Source organism: Hemiscyllium ocellatum, chromosome 19 (genome assembly GCF_020745735.1).
Source record: "Hemiscyllium ocellatum isolate sHemOce1 chromosome 19, sHemOce1.pat.X.cur, whole genome shotgun sequence".
NCBI lineage: Eukaryota > Metazoa > Chordata > Chondrichthyes > Orectolobiformes > Hemiscylliidae > Hemiscyllium > Hemiscyllium ocellatum.
The window spans coordinates 644,349-670,708 of NC_083419.1; the positions used below are offsets into that span (position 1 = coordinate 644,349).

The 26,360-nt window shown below is 43.2% G+C and overlaps 1 protein-coding gene across 6 annotated transcripts in view; it reads right to left on the minus strand.

Annotated features, from left to right (window-relative positions):
• The window catches only part of osbpl8 (oxysterol binding protein-like 8), a 419,660-nt gene that overhangs the window by 273,147 nt on the left and 120,153 nt on the right, over positions 1-26,360 (minus strand). For all 6 annotated transcript variants that reach the window (XR_009645711.1, XM_060839573.1, XM_060839571.1 and 3 more), the window contains one exon: positions 773-809. Coding sequence is in view for 5 of the 6 variants with exons in the window: in XM_060839573.1 (XP_060695556.1) it covers positions 773-809 (37 nt within the window). In the remaining variant the exon portion in view is untranslated. The remainder of the gene's footprint in view (positions 1-772; positions 810-26,360) is intronic.

The window sequence follows — 26,360 nt, forward strand, 5'->3', positions numbered from 1 at the left end:
TATCTTGCATGAACAAAGTGCCTGCAGCAAATAAAACATTTGATGTATCTAGCATAAAATGGTTTGGGTAAATTACACCCACAGAGAATGCAACACCAGTCCAAAGACATATTTCAATAATGTGGCACTGGAAAAGCACATCAGGTCAGGCAGCATCTGAGGAGCTGGAGAATCAACATTTCGGGCAGAAGCCCTTCATTCCTGAAGGGCTTATGCCCAAAATGTCGATTCTCCAGCTCCTCAGATGCTGCCTGACCTGATGTGCTTTTCCAATGCCACACTTTCAACTCTGATCTTGAGGATCTGCAATCCTCACTTTCTCCTCCTTAAAACAATCAGTCCCAATAAGTAGCCGATAGGTAAATAATTTTTTTTAAGCGTAGAAAAACCAGGAACATAAAAAGCCTTGACTGCCGCAGATTTGTTGATACAGGAATACCCTGCACCAGCCGACAAAGCACGAAGAATAATCCAAACATATTGTGTCAGTATAAATGCAATAAATCTGCAACTGCATGGAAGATTAGATTCATACACTATGCTAACACAGAATATTTCAGTGAATTATTTTTGGTGCGTTCAATGTATTGCGTGGGCCAAATTCTTACTCAAGTATGTTTCAGCAACAAGTTAGTCCTGTTCCCAAGGTTTCTCTGACAACTGATTATTCTAGCCATTCCACCGGCTTCAAATTTGTCAGCTGCAAAAAGTACAAACCCTAAAAATCAGCAAAACTTCACAGAATTGATTTCTCAAGATGAAAGTTACTTACTTGTTAATCCTTGCAAGTCTCTGATTTCTCCATGGTGCTATTGGTGCATTGCAACATTCACATTAGCAACAGCAGCAAAGTCCACCCAAGGGTAAGTTAGAAAGGGTAAAGCAAGGAAAGAAGCAAGGAGGGAGGGGAGATAAAATAAAATGAATTAGCACAATCATCTAAGATGAACACATAAAACCTTTAGAACAAAATTGTTATTTAGATAGCTCAGACGATAATATAAATGCTAACAGCTTACCAGTGACACATCAGCATCTAAAATGATCAAGGATTTTATCTAAGAGCACTTGACCATGTAAATGGCAGGAGTCAGCATTCCCAAATCTCAAGTTAAAATGGCACTGACATAGATGCGATTTATTTTATTGTATAATCACCTGGGTTTTGCATTATTTAATGATTGCCTTAGATCCAAATCCGACCATAAACAACACAAAGTGCAGCTCTTTCCTTCTTCAAAAATCCTTGCTAAGTAACGTAAAACCAAGCCCAAAGATTTCAGTGCAAATTTTCTCATTAGATCAATATCCATTAGCCCCATTTAAAAGCAAGAGGTAGAATTTTAAAATGCTGACTATTCCACCAAGGCATTAGTTGTGGAAACCAAACCCTTTGAGAGTGGAGGGGGTTTGATTAAGTTAATGCCAATCCCCTTTCACTGATTGAGTTAAAATTTAAAAATGTTAGGGATGGACCAATTAAACAAAAGACATTTTGTTCAGTGAAGTGGTGCTCCAAGTCCTTTTTCACTGATAACTGATTACACAACAACTTTACTCAGTTAGTCCTATACAGTACAATTTGTTATATGATTACTCTTCAAAAAAGATGGACAAAACTTGGGACATAATGGTATTACTCTTTGATAATTAGCTATCAATTCCTGTTTCCAAATATATACAGACTAATTACAATGTCTCTGCCTGTTGGCTAAAAAGCTGTACACATAAATTTCCTGCTGCTATGGTGGTTCAAAAAGTAAGAAAAATTAACCCACGAATCTATGTTGTAGGAGAAAAGTAATTTTTGGCTGTTTTAAGAAGACTAAAATTTCTTCTTTCTTATTCATCCTCAAATCCCTGCAATGTATTTTATGTCTGTTTGAATGTTTCTTATTGCATCATTGAAGTATAATTAAAAATGCAGGAGTGCCATGACTGCATGCTTTTAATTATGACACTGGAAATGTGCACGTTTGGAAGCTTGATAGCTAATTTTCATTTTGAAGATTTTCTAGGGCCTAATTATTCAGCACTAATTCCCACTTGCTTACAGCCTTTTTAATGTTAATCGGTTTGGGAGAAAACATGTAGCAAAAGAGACACATAAATAGGTGTAATTTTGCAGGTAGTTTCTTGATTGCTCACTCAGGAAGTACTATCAAACTTATATCTTGAGAAATAAAAAAAAGCTTCCAGAAATTAATTAAGTACTTCAACAAGTGGGCATTGCTACTTTCTAACAGATAATGCTGAATATTAGTTACATCCAATGCAGATCAATTAAGATTTCACAATAATATAGTGAGTAAATGATTCACAAATATCCCCAAAATCTTAGGGATTCTCTTCCTCAAAGTCTGAGCAATTAATTTTGTCAGCAGTTCAGCTCAAACCCACTTCAAATGACAATGGAGCCAAAAAGGAGGATGATACAGTTGCCATCATTTTTTTAAAAAATGCATTCATAGGGTGTAGCTATCATTGGCTGGGTCAGCATTTATTGCCCATCCCTAATTGCCCAGAAGGCGGTTAAGAGCCAACCACTTTGCTGTGTGACTGGAGTCACACATTGGTCAGACTTTAGCAGTTTCCCTCCCGAAAGGACATTCATGAACCAGATGGCTTTTCCCCAACACGGGCGGCACGGTGGCACAGTGGTTAGCACTGCTGCCTCACAGCACCAGAGACCCGGGTTCAATTCCCGACTCAGGCGACTGACTGTGTGGAGTTTGCACATTCTCCCCATGTCTGCGTGGGTTTCCTCCCACAGTCCAAAGATGTGCAGGTCAGGTGAATTGACCGTGCTAAATTGCCCATAGTGTTAGGTAAAGGGGTAAATGTAGGGGTATGGGTGGGTTGCGCTTCGGCAGGTCGGTGTGGACTTGTTGGGCCGAAGGGCCTGTTTCCACACTGTAAGTAATCTAATCTAATCAACACTCGACAATAGATTCCTGATCATCACGAGATGCCTAATTCCAGATTTTATCTTTGGAATTCAAACTGCACAAACTGCCATGGTGAGATTCAAATCCGAGTGCCCAGGATATTCTGGGTCTCTGGATTAACAGTCCAGCAACAATGTCACGAGGTTATCACCTCTACTGTCAGTAAACAATCCTGTTTGAACAATACTGTGATTTGCTAGCAAATTAGAAAGCTGAACCTCAAGGATTATAAGCAACATGCCTCCAAGACACGTACAAGTGCAGGTCACACACAAATTACATCTTTAAATAGAGGTAGTTTCTTTACTCAGAGAGTAGTAGGGGTGCGGAACGCACTGCCTGCAACAGTAGTTGACTCGCCAACTTTAAGGGCATTTAAATGGTCATTGGATAAACATATGAGTGAAAATGGAATAGTTTACATTAGAAGAGCTTCAGATTGGCTTCACAGGTCGGCGCAACATCGAGGGCCAAAGGGCCTGTACTGCGCTGGAATGTTCTATGTTCTATATGTTCAATCTTGAGTGTTTGTGCGTGGCTGCACAAAGTTACTGAATGAGACTGCATACCTTCTGCGTAGAATGGCCATGAATGGCAGTCCCAAGGACCTGAAACTATGTTCCAGCAGGGTTGAAGTTTTGGGATAACTTTTTCCTTTTCCTTCACCTCTCAAATGACTGCAACAAGGTATATTTTCATGGAGTCATGGAATCATTGAGTTGGAGACTACGAAAACAGACCCTTCAGGTCCACTCATCCAAACCGACCAGGTTTCCGAAACTGAACTTGTTTCACATGCCAGCATTTGACCCACAACTCGTTAAACCTTTGATTCATGCCCCTGTCCAATTGTCTTTTAAATGTTCTAACTGTAGTCATCTCTACCAGTTCCTCTGGATGTTCATGCCATATATGCACTACCCTGTGTGAAAGAGTTGTCCCTCAGGTCCCTTTGAAATTTTTCTCCTCTCAACTTAAACCTTGATTCTCTAGTTTTGGACTCCCTTACCCTGGTGAAAAGACCTCGGCTATTGACCTTATCCATGTCTCTCACGATTTTGTAAATGTCTGTCAGGTCACCTCTCAGCCTATCCAGCCTCTCTTTATAACTCAAACTATCCAGTCTCAGTAATACCCTTGTCAAATGTTCTGTGCACCCATTCCAGTTTAATAATATCCTTCCTATAGCGTTGTACACAGTATTCCAAATGTGGCCTGAATGCCTTGTATGGCAGTAACGTGACATCCCTACTCCTGTACTCAATGTTCTGAAGGCAAGCATGCCAAATACCTTCTTCACCACCTTGTCTATCTGTGACGCCATTTACAAGGAACAATGTACCTATACCCCTCGGTCTCTCTGTTCAACAACTCTCCACAGGGCCGTACCATTAACTGTGAAACTCCTGCCTTGGATTGTTTTACCAAAATCCAACACCTCACAGTTATCGAAATTAAACTCCACCTGTCTTTTCTCACCCCACTGGTCCAGTTTATCAAAATCCCATTGAACTCTTAGATTACCTTTTCACTATGCACTGTACTACAAATTCTGATGTCATCTGCAAACTTAATAACTATGACTCCTATATTGTCATCCAAATCGTTTTGTGGCCAGATGGGCTGCTCAAAATGATGAACTTATGAAAAAAGGGACAATAAATGAGACAAAGAACAAAATGTATTTACAGCACAGAACAGACCCTTTGGCCCTCCAAGACTGAGCCAATCCAAATCTACTGTCTAAATCTGTCACACAATTCCAAAGCATCTGCATCCCTCTGGCCCCCACCTGCCCATGCTACTGTCCAGACGCATCTTAAATGAATCTACCGGGTCTGCCTCTCCTACCTCTGCTGGCAACGCGTTCCAGGCACCTACCACCCTCTGTGTAAAGTACTTGCCGCACGCATCCTCCTTAAACTTTTCACCTCTCACCTTGAAAGTGCGCCCTCTCATTATTGAATCCCTCATCCTGGGAAAAAGCATGTCTCTATCCACCCTGTCTATACCCTTCATGATTTTGTAAACCTCAATCAGGTGCCCACTCAATATCTTTTTTTTATAATGAAAACAAACCTAACATACTCAACCTCTCTTCATAGCTAGCACCTTCCATATCAGGCATCCTCCTCCTGAATCTTCTCTGCACCGTCTCCAAAGGGTCCTCATCCTTTTGGTCATGTGGCGACCAGAACTGTACACAGTATTCTAAATGCGGCCGAACCAACGTCTTGTACTATTTTAACATGACCTGCCAGCCTTTGTACTCAATACCCCGTCCGATGAAGGCAAGCATACCATATGCCTTCGTGACCACTCTATCCACCTGTGCAGCAACCTTCAGAGTACCATGGACGTGAACACCCAGGCAGGCTGGGAAATTGAGCTAAGTCTTGACCAAAGTGACTGCGCTCAAAGGCTCGGAAATAAGCAAGCTGCAGGATCCAGGCAGACTACAGCTACAAGCAGACAGTCAGTTGTCAATTGACTCAGCAATTGATGACAATGCAACATGGGTTTGAATTTGAATTGAATGGGCTTGACCAGGATAATCGGAAACATCTAGTTGTTTACCAGATGAAGGGGTGCCTCTCATCCTTATTTGGAAGGGGACACCTGACGTATGTACTCCTAACACCTCCAGAAGTAGATGCCCTAGGACCACTCTGCCATCGATATGTCAATGCCTGGTTGGGTCCGATAATTCAGGGCGATCAAGCCCTAATTGATCTTTTTGTGGACACCAAAGATCCTCCCAAAAGGGCACAAAGACGTCTAATCATTAGAATCACTGCAACACCATCCTCAGGAGCAGTAACTCTAGACCAACCACTATGAAGAGAAACCACCCCAGGATCACCGGCAGAAGACGACGAGATGATTATCGCCACATGGATCAAGACCAAGATCTAGTGTGGCAATACATGATCATCCAGACTTGAGTTAAAGCACAAGATAAATTATTTGGATGCGAGCATAAGAGGTACAGTTAGTAAGTTTGCAGATGACACCAAAATTGGAGGTGTAGTGGACAGCGAAGAGGGTTACCTCAGATTACAACAGGATCTGGACCAGATGGGCCAATGGGCTGAGAAGTGGCAGGTGGAGTTCAATTCAGATAAATGCAAGGTGCTGCATTTTGGGAAAGCAAATCTTAGCAGGACTTGTACAATTAATGGTAAGGTCCTAGGGAGTGTTGCTGAACAAAGAGACCTTGGTGAGCAGGTTCATAGCTCCTTGAAAGTGGAGTCTCAGGTAGATAGGATAGTGAAGGCAGCGTTTGGTATGCTTTCCTTTATTGGTCAGAGTATTGAGTAAAGGAGTTGGGAGGTCATATTGTGGCTGTACAGGGCATTGGTTAGGCCACTATTGGAATATTGTGTGCAATTCTGGTCTCCTTTCTACTGGAAAGATGTTGTGAAACTTGAAAGGGTTCAGAAAAGATTTACAAGGATGTTACTAGGGTTGGAGGATTTGAGCTAGAGGGAGAGGCTGAACAGGCTGGGGCTGCTTTCCCTGGAGCGTTGGAGGCTGAGGAGTGACCTTAGAGGTTTACAAAATTATGAGGGGTATGGATAGGATAAATAGACAAAGTCTTTTCCTGAGGTCGGGGAGTCCAGAACTAGAGGGCATAGGTATAGGGTGAGAGGTGAAAGATATAAAACAGACCTAAGGGGCAACTTTTTCATGCAGAGGGTGGTATGTGTATGGAATGAGCTGCCAGAGGATGTGGTATAGGCTGGGTCAATTGCAACATTTAAGAGGCACTTGGATGGGTATATGAATAGGAAGGGTTTGGTGGGATACGGGACGGATGCTGGCAGGTGGGACTATGCTTAGTTTGGGATATCTGGTCGGCATGGATAGGTTGGACCGGGGTCTGTTTCCATGCTGTACACCTCTCTGTCTCTAAGATAGTTGATTAGATTTAGAGTGTAAATTGTTGGTTTGTAATATACTTTGTTACTATAATATTGTGTTAGGTAAATAAATATTATTGTTTATTCCTATTAAGAGTCAACTCGCAGTTCCTTTGTGAGATATAAGAGTTAAAACACACTGTGTGGTAGGCGCAACAGTTAATATAAATGATGAACAACAGTGGACCCAGCATCAATCCATGTGGTACACATCTGGTCACAGGCTTAGAGTCCGAATGACAATGCTTTTCCACTCTGTCTCCTGCTGTCAAGCCAATTAGTGCTCCGACATAAACAACAGATAAACAGACTTTCTTGCAAGTTTAAATCAAAAGAAAGGATGCACAATTAATTTTGCAACACTTGAAATGTCAATGTAACACCTACTCTCCAAAATGTAGACACACCACCATACAAATGATACAGCATATAAAGGGGGCACCCAGATGCCCTCTCTAATCCCATCTGTATATAACCCATAGCCCTGCAGCTTACAATACTTTAGATGCAGATTCAGGTACCTTTTGAAAGAGTTTAGGGTCTGTGCCTTGATCGCCAATTTAGGCAATGAATTCCACACACCCATCAATCTCTGTATAATGAAGTTTTTCCTCATGTCTCCTCTAATCCTTCTACCACTTGCCTTGAATCGATGGCCCCTGTGTTTTGAACCCTCTGCCAACAGAAACAGATTCCTCCTGTCTACTCTGTTTCTACCCCTCAAAAGTTTGTATACCTCAATAATGTCGCCCAACAGCCTTCTCCGTTCCAAGGAAAACAACCCCAATCCCTCCAAGTAGTTATAATTTTCCAGCCCTGGCAACATTCTAGTAAAACTTCCCTGCATTATCTCCAGAGCAATTACATCATTCCTGTAATATGGTGTCCAAATGTGCACACAATACTCCACTGTTGTGTCACCAGTATTTTATACAGTTTCATGATTATATCTCTACTTCTGTCTTCTATCCATTTGCCAGTGAAGAAGAGCATCCCATATGCCTTCTTTACAATCTTATCTGGATTAGATTAGATTACTTACAGTGTGGAAACAAGCCCTTCGGCCCAACAAGTCCACACCGACCCGCCAAACGCAACCCACCCATACCCATTCCCCTACATTTCACCCCTTCACCTAACACTACGGGCAATCTATCCGTACTGCTATCTTTTGACACCTATGCATTTGCATTCCAAGATCTCTCATCTACCAGTCTCAGTATATTCCTGTTTATTGTGTATTCCTTTTTACCACTTGACGTACCTCAATGCATTACCTCACATTTCGAGCTGAAGCCTAACTGACAGTGTCCTACCACTCCACCAACTCATCTATGACCAGACATAGGAGCAGAAATTACGCCATTTGACCCATTGCATCTGCTCCATCATTTAATCATGGCTAATAAGTTTCACAACCCCATTCTCCTGTCTTCTCCACGTAACCTTTGATCCCCTTAACAACTATGAACCGATCTAACTCTATACTCAATGACCTGGTCTCCACAGCCTTCTGTGGCAATCAATTGCAAAGATACACCACTGTCTGGTGAAGAAATTTCTCCTCATTTCTGTTCTCAAGGGTCTTCCGTTTATTGCCCAGGGCAGCACGGTGATTAGCACTGCTGCCTCACAGCACCAGGGACTCAGGATCAAATCCAGCCTTGGGTGACTGTGTGGGAGCTTGCACGTTCTCCCCATGTCAGCCTGGGTTTCCTCCGGGCGCTCCAGTTGCCTTTCTCCCACAGTCCAAAGATGTGCAGGTTAGATGGATTTGCCATGGGAAATGCAGGGTTACAGGGATTGAGTAGGGGATGGGTCTGGAAGGGATGCTCTTCGGAGAGTCGATGTAGGTTTGTTGGGCCAAATGGTCTGTTTCCACGCTTTAGGGATTCTACAATAATTAATCTAAGGCTCTGCCCTCAGGTCACAGCCTCCGCTATGAATGGAAACATCTTCCCAAAGTTCACTCTATCCAGGCCGTTCAGTATTCTCTAAGTTTCAATTAGATTCACTCCCTCATCCTTCTAAACTCCAATCATAAACCCAGAGTCCTCAAACATTCCTCATATGTTAAGCTTTTCATTCCTGAGATCATTCTCGTGAATCTCCTCTGAACCTGCTTCAGAGCCCATATATATCTTTCCTGAGGCATGGCACCCAAAATTGCTCAAAACTTTCTAAATGTGGCCTGGTCACAGCCTTACAAAGCCTCAAAAGAACATCCTTGCTTTGATAATCTAGGCCTCGAAATAAATGCCAACATTGTATGTTCCTAACTACCAATTCAACCTACAAGTTAACTTGCAGAGAATCCTGGATAAGAACTCCCAAGACCCTTTGTACTTCAGATTTCTGAATTTTCTCCCCATTGAGAAAATAATCTATGCCTCTATTCTTCCTACCAACGTGCACGACCTGACACTTGGCCATGTTGTATTCCATCTGCCATCTACATCATTTTGGAGCTTACAGTTATCCTCTAAAGTGTTCACGACATGGCCAATTTTTCTGCCATCTACAAATTTTCTAGTCATGACCCTCATGTTCGAGTCCAAGTTGTTAATGTACAAAACAAACAGCGGGATCCCAACACCAAGCCCTGTGGTCCACCACATGAAACAGCATTCCATTTGCAAGGACAGCCATCGATCATTACCCTTTGTCTCCTGTTCCTAAGCCAACTTTGGATCCAATTCACCACAATATCCTGTATCCCATGGGCTTTGACTTTTTTGACCTGTCTGCCATATGGAATCTGGTCGAATACCTTACCAAAATCCATGAGGACAATGTCCACTGCACTATTCTCAGCAACCTACGTTGGCATTTTCTCAAAAAATTCAATCAAATTTACAAGGCATGATCTTTCCTTAACAAATCCATACCGACTACTGCTGACTAGACCATGCATTTCTAAGTGACAGTTTATCTGAATTCTCACAAGTTGCCCATCACTGAACAAAGACTAACTGGCCTGTAATTGTTTGGCATTTCCTTTGTTCCTTTTTTAAATAATGGAACCCACACTTGCATTCCTCCAGTGCTCCAGCACCTCACCGTGTCCAGTTATTGCAGAGTACCTGCTATTTCCTCCATGACCTCCTGCGACAGCCAAGGAAACAATCCACCCAAGCTTTGCGATTTATCCACTTCCATGGATTCTAACTCTTCTAACACTTTCTCTCTCATTATGATTGTTTAGACTAATATTTCATACTGATCTCTCGGGTTACTATGTCCACATCGTCCCCTTCCTTTGTGAAAATTCTTTCCATATCCTCTGCATCTTCATACAAGTTCTTTTCTTCATCTCTAATAATCCCATATTTTCCTCAACTATCTTTTGCTCTTTAAGATACTGACAAAATATCTTTGGATTTTCCTTTAGCTTGCTAGCTCATATTTTTTCACACCTTCTGCTTGATTTCCTTTTTCTTTACTTCATCTGTGTACTTTCTGTAACCCTCTCGGCTACCTCCAGTGTTGAGATTTTTGTGACTATTATAAATTTCCTTTCTCGGTTTAACCCTCCTCTGCATTTTTCTGCACAACCATGGGGGTTTAGATTTGGCAGGATCAAATTCTTACGTTTGGAGAGGACATAGACTTGTACAGCATAGAAACAGATTCTTCAGTCCAACCAGTCCACACCAAACATCATCCCAAACTAAACTAGTCCCACCTACCTGCTTCTGGCCCATATCATTCCAAACCTTTCCTATTCATGTACTTACCTAAGTGTGTTTTAAATATTGTAATTGTACTTACATCCACCACTTCCTCAGGAAGTTCATTCACACATGAACCAGCCTTTGTGTAAAAATTTGCCCCTCAAGTCTTTTGTTTAAAATCTCTCTGCTCCTTAAAAATGTGCCCCCTCGTTTCAAAGTCCCCTATCCTAGGGAAAAGGCAACGACCATTAATCCTATCTATACCACTCACAATGTTATAAACTTCTATCAGGTCACCTCTCAACTTCCTACACTCCAGTGGAAGAAATCCCTGTCTATCCAGCCTTTCTTTAGAAATCAAACCTTCTACACCCTGCAATACCCTGGTAAATCTCTTCGGAACCTTATCCAGTTTAATAATATCTTTCTATAACTGGGTGACTAGAACTGAACACAGTACTCCAGAAAAGGCCTCAGCAATGTCCTATATAACTTCAACATGACTTTCTAACTCCCGTATTCAAAGGACTGAGCAATGAAGGCAAGCGGATTAAATGCCTCTTTAACTACCTTTGTGCTTGAAGGATCTCACTTTTTTGAACCTCCCAAAGGTTTAAGACCATAAGACTATAAGACATAGGAGTGGAAGTAAGGCCATTCGGCCCATCGAGTCCACTCCGCCATTCAATCATGGCTGATTGGCATTTCAACTCCACTTACCAGTGTTCTCCCCGTAGCCCTTAATTCCTCGAGACAACAAGAATCTATCAATCTCGGCCTTGAAGACATTTAGTGTCCCGGCCTCCACTGCACTCTATGGCAATGAATTCCACAGGCCCACCACTCTCTGGCTGAAGAAATGTCTCCGCATTTTCGCTCTGAATTGACCCCCTCTAATTCTAAGGCTGTGTCCACGGGTCCTAGTCTCCTCACCTAACAGAAACAATTTCATAGCGTCCACCTTTTCCAAGCCATGTATTATCTTGTACGTCTCTATTAAGTCTCCCCTCAATCTTCTAAACTCCAATGAATACAATCCCAGTATCCTCAGTCGTTCCTCATATGTTAGACCTACCATTCCAGGGATCATCCACGTGAATCTCCGCTGGACACGTTCCAGTGCCAGTATGTCCTTCCTGAGGTGTGGGGACCAAAACTGGACACAGTACTCCAAATGGGGCCGAACCAGAGCTTTATAGAGTCTCAGTAGCACATCTCTGCTTTTATATTCCAACCCTCTTGAGATAAGAGACAACATTGCATTCGCTTTCTTAACCACGGACTCAACCTGCATGTTTACCTTTAGAGAATCCTCGACCAGCACGCCCAGATCCCTTTGTGCTTTGGCTTTACTAATTTTCTCACCATTTAGAAAGTAAAATGGTGATACCACTGATTTACCACTGATTTATCCTTTAGCAATCCTGTCTAGTCCGCCTCAACCAAATCACTTGTCAGTTTTATAAAATTTGCTTTCTCCAGTTAAAACTTCTCCTCCTGATTTATCTCTATCCTTTTCCAGACTAATACTAAACTAGCCAATTACGATCACTAACCCTAACCCCAATTCCAACAAAACTAATCTCCAAATTCCAAGAGCTAGGAGACCCCCCCACAAATGGATCCTCAACTTCCTGACAAGCAGACTGCAGTTAGAAAAGACGACAACACTTTCTCCAAGATAATACACAACACTAGTGCCCTGCAAGACTGCGTACTCAGCCCTTCAGTATACCCTTATGCACTTACAACTGTGTGGTCAAATTCAGCTCGAATTCAATTTGCAAATTTGCTGATGACACCACCATAAGGGATCAGATCTCAGACAACGATGAGACAGAGTACAGGAAAGAGATAAGATGATGACATCTGCTTCCACGAGGAGGCATAGCTGCAAAATGAGGGGTGATAGATTTAAGACAGATGTCAGAAGCAGGTTCTTTACTCAGAGTGGTAAGGGAGTGGAATGTTCTGCCTGCTAAAGTAGTTAACTCAGCCACATTAGAGGCATTTAAGCATATGAATGACGATGGGACAGGATAGGGTGATAGGCTTAGATTAGTTCACAGGTCAGCACAACATTGAGGGCCAAAAGGCCTGTTCTGCGATGGATTGTTCTATGTTCTATGATAGACACCTTAGTGGCATGGTGCAAATCTCTCCCTCAATGTTAGCAGGAGCTAGTCATCAACTTGAGGAAGCAGATTGGAGGACATGCCCCTATCTGTATCAATAGTGCTGAGGTTGAAGGAGTCATGAGCTTCAGGTTCCAAGATGTAATTATCACCAACGATTGATCCTGGTCCACCCACGTTGACATGACAGTCAAGAAAGCACACCAACACTTCTACTTTATCAGAAGGCTAAGGAAGTTCAGCACATCCACTATGACTCTTACCAATTTTTGTACATGGACTATAGAAAGTGGCTTAGAAAGCACCCTATCTGGATGCATGCAGCTTGGTCTGGCAACTGTTCTATGCAAGAAATTACAGAATTGTAAGTGCAGCTCAGTCCATCACAAAAGCCAGCCTTCCTTCCATTGACTCTGTCCACACTTCCCGCTGTCTCGGGAAAATAGCCAACATAATCAAAGACCCCTCCCACTCTGGTTACACTCTTCCCTACCCTCTTCAATCGGGCAGAAGATACAAAAGTTTGAAAAACCACACCAAGTTTGAAGGACAGCTTTTTTCCCCCACAGTTCCCAGACTTATAAAAGGGTCTCTCATACATTAAAGCTGATCTTTCACTCTCTCTTCTCTGTAGCTGCAACACTATATCCTATATTCTGTTCTATTACCTTGATGCCCTTATGTAAAGTTCGATTCGTCTGGTTAGCATGCAAAACAATACTTTTCACTGTATCTTGGTACGCGTAACAATAGTAAATCAAAATGGTCACCCAATGTCACTTTACTCACACACATCTTCATGTCCCAAAGCAAAATCTGGAATTGTATTGCTGCTCGTTGGGCTTGTTACGTATCATTTTGAAACAACTTCCTGGACACTGTCCATCACTTTTTTCATCCTCTATGCTCCTTATATTGTTTGAACCCCAGTTGATACTGGGTTGGCTAAGTCTCTTACTGTTATTGCTCTCTTATTCCTACAAGTAGAAATTTGTCTACCTATGTACTCTTCCATCTCTCTCTCTCTCACTGTTTGGGTGTCTGTTGTATACTCCTAGTAGCATAACTGCCTCTTTTTAAATCCCAAATTCAACCCATAAAGCCTCATTTGTTCACCCATTCAGTATATATCATGCCTTCTCATCATTAAGTGATTCTTTAACGAATACTGCTTCCCCCACCTTTTTTGGTCATTCATTCTATCCTGCTTGAAAATTCTATATCCAGGGGTAACGAGCTGCCAGTTCTGCCCCTCCTTTAACCAGGTTTTCATTAAAGCAATGTCATCATTCTGCCAACTGTCTATTTGTGCCCTTAGTTCATCTGGCTAGTTTGTAAAACCCCTTGCACAGAAGGATAAACAGCTCAATCCCATCAATTTCCTTTGTTAGACACTTTTTAAAATATTGGTTATTTTGTATTTTCGAGTTTTTGACTACACCACTAACTGATGCTCTACTTCCTGTTTCCTGATCTGAAATCTGACCCATTCCAGCCAACACTTTATTCCCCACCATACTAATTTAAAACCTCATCAATTCAACCAGCAAAAGCCCCCACAAGCATATTTGTTTCATCTCTGCCAAGGTACAAATAGTCAGGCTTGTACAGGTCACACTGTCCCCAGAAAGGGCCTCAATGCCTCAAGAATCTGAACCTCTCATTGGGGCACCATTTCTCCAACCATGCATTCATCTGATACTGCCTCTAATTCCTGCTCTCACGAGCAAATGACACTGGCAGTAATTCTAAGATTACTGTATTTGAGGTGCTGTATTTTCATTTATCTCCAAACTTTCTGAGTTACAATTTCAGGTCCTCATCCCTTTGTTTACTCATGTCATTGGTACCCTATGTGTACCATGACCACTGGATGTTCACCCTCCTCATTCAGAATATACTACAGCCGCTTTATGACATCCCTGGCCCTGGTATCAGGCAGTAAAAAATGAGGTCTGCAGATGCTGGAGATCACAGCTACAAATGTGTTGCTGGTCAAAGCACAGCAGGCCAGGCAGCATCTCAGGAATAGAGAATTCGACGTTTCGAGCATAAGCCCTTCATCAGGAATAAGAGAGAGAGCCAAGCAGGCTAAGATAAAAGGTAGGGAGGAGAGACTAGGGGGAGGGGCGATGGAGGTGGGATAGGTGGAAGGAGGTCAAGGTGAGGGTGATAGGCCGGAGTGGGGTGGGGGCGGAGAGGTCAGGAAGAGGATTGCAGGTTAGGAGGGCGGTGCTGAGTTGAGGGAACCGACTGAGACAAGGTGGGGGGAGGGGAAATGAGGAAACTGGAGAAATCTGAATTCATACCTTGTGGTTGGAGGGTTCCCAGGCGGAAGATGAGGCGCTCCTCCTCCAGCCGTCGTGTTGTTGTGTTCTGCCGGTGGAGGAGTCCAAGGACCTGCATGTCCTCGGTGGAGTGGGAGGGAGAGTTAAAGTGTTGAGCCACGGGGTGATTGGGTTGGTTGGTTCGGGCGGCCCGGAGGTGTTCTCTGAAGCGTTCCGCAAGTAAGCGGCCTGTCTCACCAATATAGAGGAGGCCACATCGGGTGCAGCGGATGCAATAGATGATGTGTGTGAAGGTACAGGTGAACTTGTGGCGGATATGGAAGGATACCTTGGGGCCTTGGAGGGAAGTGAGTGTGGAGGTGTGGGCGCAAGTTTTACATTTCCTGCGGTTGCAGGGGAAGGTGCCGGGGTGGAGGTTGGGTTGGTGGGGGTGTGGATCTGACGAGGGAGTCACGAAGGGAGTGGTCCTTGCGGAACGCTGATAGGGGAGGGGAGGGAAATATATCCTTGGTGGTGGGGTCCGTTTGGAGGTGGCGGAAATGGCGGCGGATGATACGTTGTATGCGGAGGTTGGTGGGGTGGTAGGTGAGAACCAGTGGGGTTCTGTCTTGGTGGCGGTTGGAGGAGCGGGAAGTGGAGGAGATGCGGTGGAGGGCATCGTCGATCACGTCTGGGGGGAATCTGCGGTCTTTGAAGAAGGAGGCCATCTGGGCTGTGCGGTGTTGGAATTGGTCCTCCTGGGAGCAGATGCGGCAGAGACGAAGGAATTGGGAATATGGGATGGCGTTTTTACAGGGGACAGGGTGGGAGGAGGTGTAGTCCAGGTAGCTGTGGGAGTCAGTCGGTTTATAATAGATGTCTGTGTTGAGTCGGTCGCCCGAGATAGAAATGGAAAGGTCTAGGAAGGGGAGGGAGGAGTCTGAGACAGTCCAGGTGAATTTCAGGTCGGGATGGAAGGTGTTAGTAAAGTTGATGAACTGTTCAACCTACAGTCCATCTTCCGCAACTACACTGGCAACAGTCCATCTTCTGCAACTACACTGGCACCACCCCCCACCTTTTCCTCCGCTACATCGATGACTGTATCGGCGCTGCCTCGTGCTCCCACGAGGAGGTTGAACAGTTCATCAACTTTACTAACACCTTCCATCCCGACCTGAAATTCACCTGGACTGTCTCAGACTCCTCCCTCCCCTTCCTAGACCTTTCCATTTCTATCTCGGGCGACCGACTCAACACAGACATCTATTATAAACCGACTGACTCCCACAGCTACCTGGACTACACCTCCTCCCACCCTGCCCCCTGTAAAAACGCCATCCCATATTCCCAATTGTTTCGTCTCCGCCGCATCTGCTCCCAGGAGGACCAATTCCAACACCGCACAGCCCAGATGGCCTCCTTCTTCAAGGACCGCAGATTCCCCCCAGACGTGATCGACGATGCCCTCCACCGCATCTCCTCCACTTCCCGCTCCTCCGCCCTTGAGCCCCGCTCCTCCAACCGCCACCAAGACAGAATCCCACTGGTTCTCACCTACCACCCCACCAACCTCCGCATACAACGTATCATCCGCCGCCATTTCCGCCACCTCCAAACGGACCCCACCACCAAGGATATATTTCCCTCCCCTCCCCTATCAGCGTTCCGCAAGGACCACTCCCTTCGTGACTCCCTCGTCAGATCCACACCCCCCACCAACCCAACCTCCACCCCCGGCACCTTCCCCTGCAACCGCAGGAAATGTAAAACTTGCGCCCACACCTCCACACTCACTTCCCTCCAAGGCCCCAAGGGATCCTTCTATATCCGCCACAAGTTCACCTGTACCTCCACACACATCATCTATTGCATCCGCTGCACCCGATGTGGCCTCCTCTATATTGGTGAGACAGGCCGCTTACTTGCGGAACGCTTCAGAGAACACCTCCGGGCCGCCCAAACCAACCAACCCAATCACCCCGTGGCTCAACACTTTAACTCTCCCTCCCACTCCACCGAGGACATGCAGGTCCTTGGACTCCTCCACCGGCAGAACACAACAACACGACGGCTGGAGGAGGAGCGCCTCATCTTCCGCCTGGGAACCCTCCAACCACAAGGTATGAATTCAGATTTCTCCAGTTTCCTCATTTCCCCTCCCCCCACCTTGTCTCAGTCGGTTCCCTCAACTCAGCACCGCCCTCCTAACCTGCAATCCTCTTCCTGACCTCTCCGCCCCCACCCCACTCCGGCCTATCACCCTCACCTTGACCTCCTTCCACCTATCCCACCTCCATCGCCCCTCCCCCTAGTCCCTCCTCCCTACCTTTTATCTTAGCCTGCTTGGCTCTCTCTCTTATTCCTGATGAAGGGCTTATGCTCGAAACGTCGAATTCTCTATTCCTGAGATGCTGCCTGGCCTGCTGTGCTTTGACCAGCAACACATTTGCACCTGGTATCAGGCAGGCAACATACCATCTTAGACTCATGTCTGTGGCTACACACGGGGCTGACAATACCTTGTAAGATTTTCAGAAATGTAACATCCACTTTGATTAGGTAGAGGTTTTATTCCAGCCCCCACTGTGGTCAATTGTACGGTTTCTCTCTATTAGACTTAAAATAAAATGATTGTGAGAATCCTTGCCGTTTCTCTTTTTACAAAAGAAGTTTGGTTGAAACTGTGAGCTGAGAGTTGAAGGTCACGGTTGGACTGATGGCAGTAGTTTGCTTTTTCTTGGAAAAAAGAGAGCAAACAAACTGACATTTGCTTGAAGGACCTGTCCTCAAAGTCAAATGCAGCGTAATCTTGTTCAAAGAATAGTGTTGACGCTTTGGTTCTGGAAATGTACTTGGCCCAAGTGGTGGCAGATGTTCAAATGTAAAAAGAGACCGTTGCCAACCAGTCTAACAAAGAGAATCTGAAATAAACTGAAAGAGTCAAATAACTGCACAGAGGCTGGTATCCCTTCATCAAGTTACCTGTTATTTACTTGTGCACAGGATGTTGGCTGTGGCCAACCAGTGTGCAGCCAGTCACCTGAATGAAGGACATTCTAATCTCCAAGTTACATTGGTCAGCCAAGGTTTTCCTGAATGGCCCAAGTTAACAGCCCCAATAAATGACTTGATAGTCAATTAGGTCAACCCCGTTCCAATCACTACAAAGAGGAACCAAGGTTTTAACTTTTTTAATCAGAAAGACTGTGGCTGCCAGAGGTATAGGACAGTGCTGAATTGCTCACTGGTAGTCAGTCATAAGAATTAAATGAATAAAACACAGGATAGGTGTTTATGAGCGCCTCGACCATGAGGAGTTTCCAGACATCCACCATCTGTATATTGGATCATTAAGATTAAACTTGACTGTGGCGTTCTTAAGCTCATACATTCCACAAATAAAGATCCAGAAAATGACAGTGAGTTTGTAGTACCTAATGTTGATGATTTCCTTCAGTCCTGCATCCACAAATAAGTTCACAATGTCAAATAAAAACATAGACAGGTTTTGCTGACAATGTAAAATGTTTCTCCACAGAGAAGAACTAAGTTCAATTTGCATCATTTTTGAATAACCAGCGAGTTTCAGAAGCCAAGAGCCATTGCAATTTCCACAGCAATGCTTTGACCCGGGTCGACCTATCAAATCACCAGTAACCATTTCTCCTGGACGATAAATTGTTGTGCTCATTGCAAATTTGGAACCTCACCTGTGTCCTGATGAGTGCAAGATGAAAATCTTTGGCAATATTTGTCTCTTTCAGCAACAGTTTTAATTTAGCATTAATTCAATTCAGGTCAACAGTAAGATCTCTCCTCATTTTCAGCAACACTGATCATGGACTTCAAAAAAAAAGGGAAGAGAACACACCCCCATCTATATCAACAGAGCTGAGGTTGAGAGGGTGGAGAACGTCAAGTTCAGAGAGGCGGGAATCCCTGGGAGGTATATGGAGGATACAGTAGTTTACTGAAGGACGAAATCAGGGAGGCAAAAAGACGGCACGAGATAGCCCAGGCTGAGAGATTAGGGTGAATTAGAAGGGGTTTTTAAAAAGTATATTAGAGGAAATAGAGTAACTGAAGAGAGAATAGGACCCCTCAAAGACCAAAGTGTAGAATGCAGGAGATGGGCGAGATTCTCAATGAACATTTCTCCTGTGGAGAAGGACATGAAGACTTGGCAACTTGGGAAAGTTAAGGGTCCTATCTTGGGGACAATCCATTTCACAGTAGAAGTGGTATTGGACGAATTAGAATGTAGAAAGGTGAATAAATCCCCAGATATTTCCAAGAACACTGCAAGAGGCTAGAGAAGAAATCGCCAGGGCCCCGGCTGACAATTTTGCATTATCTGTAGCCACAGATAAGGTCAAAGACGACTGCAGGGTAACAAATGTTGGGTCCTTTTCCTTTTTGCAAAGAACAGCCTGGGAACTATAGACGAATAAGCCTAACATCTGTGGTGGGTAGGTTACTTGAGAAGATTCTGAGATATAAGACAAACATGCATTTAGAAAGACAGGACTTGATTAGGCACAGTCAGCATGGCTTTGTGCATGGGAGATCATGCCTCAAAAATTTGTTCGAGTTCTTTGATGAAGTGACCAGGAATAATGATGAGGGCAGGGCGGTGGATGTTGTCGATATGGATTTCAATGAAGCCTTAGAGAAAGTTCCACATGGTAGGCCACTCTGGGAGGTTAGATGTCATGGAATCCACGGCGAGCTGGCAAATTGGATACACAATTGCCTCCATGGTAGGAAACAGAGTAATAGTGGAAGGATGCTTGTCAGACTGGAGGCCTGTGACTCGTGGAGTACTTCAGGAGTCAGTGCTGGGCCCATTGCTGTTTGTTATCCACATTAATAATTTAGATGAAAATGTACAAGGCATGATTAGTAAGTTTGCAGGTGACACTAAAATAGGGGTTATTGTGGACACCGAGGAAGGTCATCAGAAATTGCAGCAGGATCTTGACCAGCTGGGGAAATGGGCCGAGAAATGGCAAGTAGAGTTGTAATATAGATAAGTGTGAGGTTATGCATTTTGAAAGGTCAAATCGAAGTAGGAGCTTCATGGTGAATGGTAGGACCTTCAGGAGTGTAGTTGAACAGAGTGACCTTGGAGGTCAGGTACACGGTTCTCTGAAAGTGGAGTCACAGGTAGACAGGGTAGTCACAGGTAGAAGGCAGCTTTTGACACACTGGCCTTCATCAGTCAGGGCACTGAGTTGGGAAGTTGCAGTTGTACAGGAGGTTAGTGAGGCCACATTTGGAGTATGATGCTTAGTTTTGGTCACCTTGTAACAGAAAGAATGTTGCCAGGACTCAACAGTCGGAGTTGTAGGGAGAGGTTGGACAAGCTAGGATTTTTTTCTTTAAAGCATTGGAGATTGAAGGTCGATCTTATAAAAGTGTATAAGATGATGAGAAGCATGAATAGAGCAAATGCACTCAATCTCTTTCCTATAGTTGGGGAATCAAGGACGAGAGGGCATCAGTTTAAGGTTAGAGGGGAAAGAATAAAGGGAGCCTAAGGGACAACTTTTTTTAAAAGGGTGGTACGCATATGGAATGAGCTGCCAGTGGAAGTGGTTGAGGTGGGTCCATGAACAACAGTTAGAAGATGTTTGGATGAATACATGGATAGGAGACGTTTAGATGGACATGGGCCAAGTGCAGGGAAATGGGGTTAGTATAGATGGATATTTTGATCGGCATGGATCAGTTTTAGCCAAAGGGACTGTCTCCATGCTGTATGCTCTATGACTCTAACTAAAACTGTCCTGGACTTCCCACATCGAGACATAGTCATAGAGTCACACAGCACAGAAACAGACCCTTTGGTCCAACCAGTCCATGCTAAACATAATTCCAAACTAGTCTCACCTGCCTGCTCCAAGCCCATGTCACCCCAAACCTTTCCTATTCATATATCTATTCAAATGTCTTTTAAATTTGAAACTGTACCCACATCCATCACTTCCTCAAGAAGTTCATTCGGTACTTGGGCCATTCTGTGTGTAAAAGATTTGCCACTTACGTCTTTTTTAAATCTCTCTTGTCTCACCTTAAAAATGTGCCCCCAGTCTTGAAGTTCCCCATCTCAGGAAAAATACAAGTCTATCTATACCTCTCATCATTTTATAAACCTCTATTTGGTGGCCTTTTAACCTCCTATGCTCTAGTGAAAAAAATTCCCAGCTTATCCATCCTTTTTATCATTCAAACCTTTCATACCCAGCAACATCCTGGTAAATCTCTTCTGAACATTTTCTTATCTATAGTATCCTTCCTATAACTGGGCTACCAGAACTGGACACAGTATTCCAAAACAGGCCTTACCAATTCCTGTCCAACATGAACATAATGTCCCAACTCCGATACTAAAAGGATTGAGCAATGAATGCAATTGTGCTAAATGCCTTTTAAACCACCCTGACTCCATGTTGATGCAAACTTTAAACAACTATGTACCTGCACCCCGAGGTCCCTCTGTTCTACAACACTACCCTAGCATTAATTGTACAAGTCCTACCCTTGTTTGTTATGCCAAATTGCAAGACTTCTCATTTATCCAGATTGAACTCCAGCTGCCATTTTTCAGCTCATTGATCCATTTGATCAAAATCTCTGTAATCTTAGATAACCTCCTTCACTGTATACTATCCTACCAATTTTTGTGTCTTCTGCAAACTTACTCACCATGTCCTTGAGATTCTCATCAAAATCATTTATATAAATGACAAACAAAAGAGGACCCAGAACTGATCCCTGCAGAACACCACTGGTCACAGGTCTCCAGTCTAAAAAGCAACCCTCCACCATTACATTTTGTCTCCTGCCATCATGTATTTAATTGGCAAGCTCACCCTGAATCCCATGTGATGTAACTTTACTAATTAGTCTACCATGCAGAACCTTGCCAAAGGCTTTACTAAAATCCAAATAAACAATGTCTACTGCTCTGACATCAATCTTTTTGGTAACTTCTTCAAAAAACTCAATCAAGTTTGAGAGACATTAGTTTCCACACAGAAAACCATGTTGACTATCCCTAATCAAGTTTTGCTTCTCTAAATGCCCATAAATCCTACCTTTTATAATCCAAGAATTTACATACAACTGAAGTCATACTCACAGGCCTATAGTTGCCTGGTTTCTCCTTACAACCTTTCTTAAAGGTACAATAGTAGTCATCCTCCAGTCATTAGGCACCTGTAGTCATAGATGATGCAAATATTTCTGCAAGGGGTCTCAATTTCCTCCTTTGCATGAAGTTTGGGACACATTATATCAGGTCCTGGAGATTTATCTACCTGTGTATCCCGTAAGATCTCCTGAACTTTGTCTTTTGTAATGTGAACTGTTGTTAAAACATCAAACTTTATTTCTCTGCATTCTCTATACTCATGATTTGGAGATGCCGGTGTTGGACTGGGGTGTACAAAGTAAAAAATCTCACAACACCAAGTTACAGTCCAACAGGTTTAATTGGAAGCACACTAGCTTTCGGAGCGACGCTATCACCTGATGAAGGAGTGTCACTCCAAAAGCTAGTGTGCTTCCAATTAAACCAGTTGGACTATAACCTGATGTTGTGTGATTTTTAACCTTCTCTATACTCCATTTCTTTGCGCACAGTAAAAATTGAGGTGAATTATTAATTTCATCTGGGGTTCAACACAAAGATGATATCCTTGATCTTTAAGAAGCCCTATCCTTTCTCTGACTACCCTCTTGCTCTTAATGTATTTGTAGAATTTCTTTAGATTATCCTGAACACCTCATCTGCCAATGCTATCTCATATCTCCTCTTTGCCTTCCTAATTTCTCTCTTAAGAATGCCCTGATACACTATATTGATTAAGAGCTTAACTGAACCAAGTTGTTTATATCCAAAATAAAATTCTTCTTTATTCTTTACGAAAACCTCAATATCTTTATTCATCCATTGTTCTTTAATCTTACCAGCCTTACCCTTCACTCCAACATGAACAAAATACCTCTGAATTCTCATCATCATACTGTTGAATACCTCCCACTTGTCAGACATCTTTTTACCTGCGAACAGTCTACTGCAATTCACTTTTGTAATTTCTTGACTCATACCAGTAAAAGTTGCCTTACTCCAAGCTTTTATGGAAGGCTTATCCTTTTCCATAACCATTTTGAAAGCAATAGAATTATGATCGCTAGACCCAAGTGTTCCCCCACTTTTATTTCAGTCACCCGCGCTGACTTACTGCCCAAAAGAAAATCTAATTTTGCTCCCTCTCCAGTAGGTGTATGCATATGTTAATAAAGAAAATCTTCTTGAACACGTGACAAGTTCTTCAGCATCCAAACATTCACACTATGGTAGTCCCAGTCAATGTTTGGAAAATTAAAATCCCCCATTATTACAATCTTATCATGCTTACATATATCGGAGATTTCCCAACATATTTGTTTCTCAATTCCTGTCTTACGACTCGGGGGCCTAAAGTCCCATCAAGTGATATTTCTTTCCTTATTTGCAATTTCCACCCACATATTTCACTGGGCGACTTGGTCTTTCAGCCCTCCCAAGCCTGAGCCAATCCAAATCCACTGTCTAAACCTGTCACACAATTCCTAAACATCTGTATTCCTCTGCTCCCCACCTACTCATACATCTGTCCAGATGCATCTTAAATGAATCTACTGCCTCTGTGCCTGCCTCTACTACCTCTGTTGGCAACACGTTCGAGGCACCCACCAGCCTTGTGTAAACTACTTGTCACGTGAATCCTCCTTAAACTTTTCACCTCTCACCTTGAAAGCATGACCACCCGTTATGAATCCTTCACCCTGGGAGAAAGCTTATTTCTATCTACCCTGTCTATACCCTTCATGATTTTGTAGACCTCAATCAGGTCCCCCCTCAATCTCCTTTTTTCTAATGAAAATAATCCTAACCTACTCAACCTCTCTTCATAGCTAGCACCTTCCATACCAGGCAACATCCTCGTAAACCTTCCCTGCACCCTCTCCAAAGCGTCCACATCCTTTTGGTAACATGACAACCACAACTGTACACAGTATCATAAAGCAGCCGAACCCATGTCATGTACAATTTTTACATGATCTGCCAGCTCTTATACGCAACACCCCATCCGATGAAAGCAAGAATATCATCTGCCTTCTTGACCACTCTATCCACCTGTGCAGCAATCTTCAGGGTACAATGGACCTGAACTCCCAGATCTCTCTGCTCATCAACTTTCCCCAAGGCTCTTCCGTTTACTGTATAATTCGCTCTAGAATTAGACTTCCCAAAATGCATCACCTCAAATTGAATTACTTCTTGGGAACAAATTTGGACTAGGATTTTTTTGGGTATGAAAATTCAACTTCTTTTTTGGTCAATTTTTCAACAGTAAAAATATTGTCTGAACAATGATAGATAGTAGCACCTATCTCATGTTGCTTTATCCCTCCATTATGAAAAAAACTTTACCTCAAATCTCCCCTCTGCCAGAACTCCAAGATCCCACTGCTATCTTTAAAGGGAATTGACAAGGTACTCATAGAAAGAATCTTTCCTTTGGTGGGACAATCTACAATGATTAATCATCATTTTAAGATAAGGTGTGGCAGATTTCAAACCCAGATGAGGAGGAATTATCTCTTCCAATGGGTCACGAAGCTGTAAAATTCACTACCCGAGTGCAAGGACACTGGAACACTGAAGAAATGGAAGAAGGAGATAGATGGGTCTTCAAGTAGGAATGGGTTAAAGTGTTGTGGGAAGTACACAAGAAAGTGGAGATAATGACTGTCTGTGCAGTCAAGATCACAACCTCTCTCCTCCCAATACACGGTATCAAATAGCTGCTACTGATAAAAGGGGGAAGTGAGGAAAAAAAATGTAACAACATTCAAATGAAGCAAGACCTGGACAATGTCCATGTTTGGGCTGACAAATGGCACGTAACATTAATGCAACACAACTGCCAGACAATGAGCATCTCCAACAAGAGAAAATCCAACAATCGCCTTCGTGAAATTTCATGCATTATAATCACTGAAGCCCATAGCAGCTCAGTTAGCTAGCATCACATCCACAAATATCCACTCTCCCTACCACCAATGCTCAGTAGCAGTTGAGTATACAATCTACAAAATGCACTTCAGAAATTCACCAAAGTTCCTTTGCAACTTCCAAACTCATAACCACTTCCAATTAAAAGAGCAAGGGTTGTAGATGAATAGGCACGCCATCACCAATATGTTACATTTTGACAGAAAGATCAGACGTCAGAGAATTTATTCAACGGAAAGAGGTTGGAAAATGTAGATTTACAAAGGGACACAGATATCCTCATTGTTAAGTCACTGAAGGCTATCATGAAGGTGCAGCAGCTATTCAGAAGACTAAAAAGGCGAAGAGCAAACCTTTAGTTCAAGACAACTTGTGTACAGGAGCAATAAAATCTTGCTTCAAATATTGAAGAGCCTGATTTTTCGCAACAGGAGTAGGGTATGCAATTTTGGTCTCTGCACCTCAGGAAAGATATTAATTTCGAAGGAATACCATGTTGATTCACCAGACTATTGCCAGGATGAGAAAGTGTCCTATGAAGAGAGCTTAGTTAAACTTGGCCATTGTTCTCGAGGGTTTCAGAAGTTAAGAGATGATGCATTGAAACTTACAAACAACTGAAACAGAGAAGACATGGTAGATGAAGGTAAAATGTTTCTTTGACTGGGGAATCTAGTACTGGGACACAATTTAAAAATATGGAAAATATCACTTTGGTCCAAGAGGTAGATAATTTTGTTTTCATCAGGGTTGTGACTCTTTGGATGTCTCTAACATGAGGGCTGTGAAAGCTCAGTAACTTAGCATGTTTAAAGTAGATGTTGATAGATTTCTGATGACTAATGGCAACAGGATTGTAGGGATGAGGTGGATAAAAGGTACAGAAGCGTTCAAGCAGATATAATCATATTGAATGACAGGCCAGACTTGGTGGGCTGAATGGCCTGCTAATGTTCTTTGTTTGCAGAATTGAGAGCACAACCTTGGTGCGCCGAACTCTCAGAACCAAGGCAACTGTAGGCTTAGTTTCCTTTCACATATTTATGCTGGTTCATTTGAAAACATCACAATAAATTAAACTTAAAATCCATGTCTTTATCACTTGCTTTACTGTTCTTTTTCCCCATCTCTGAATCCCAAAGTTCTGATTTACAGACTTAAGTAGCATCCCACTGCACTGCACAGGTGAGCACTTCGTTGCTCACCTGTGCTCAAAGTATTTGAGATTCTTTGCTCTCTGCTTCAAAGTGCTCGTCTCCCCTTACTCCAACCACTTCCAGCAGCCATTTCCTTCCATTTACATTGCTTCAAAGTCAACTACATTTTAAATGTAGCCTTTCC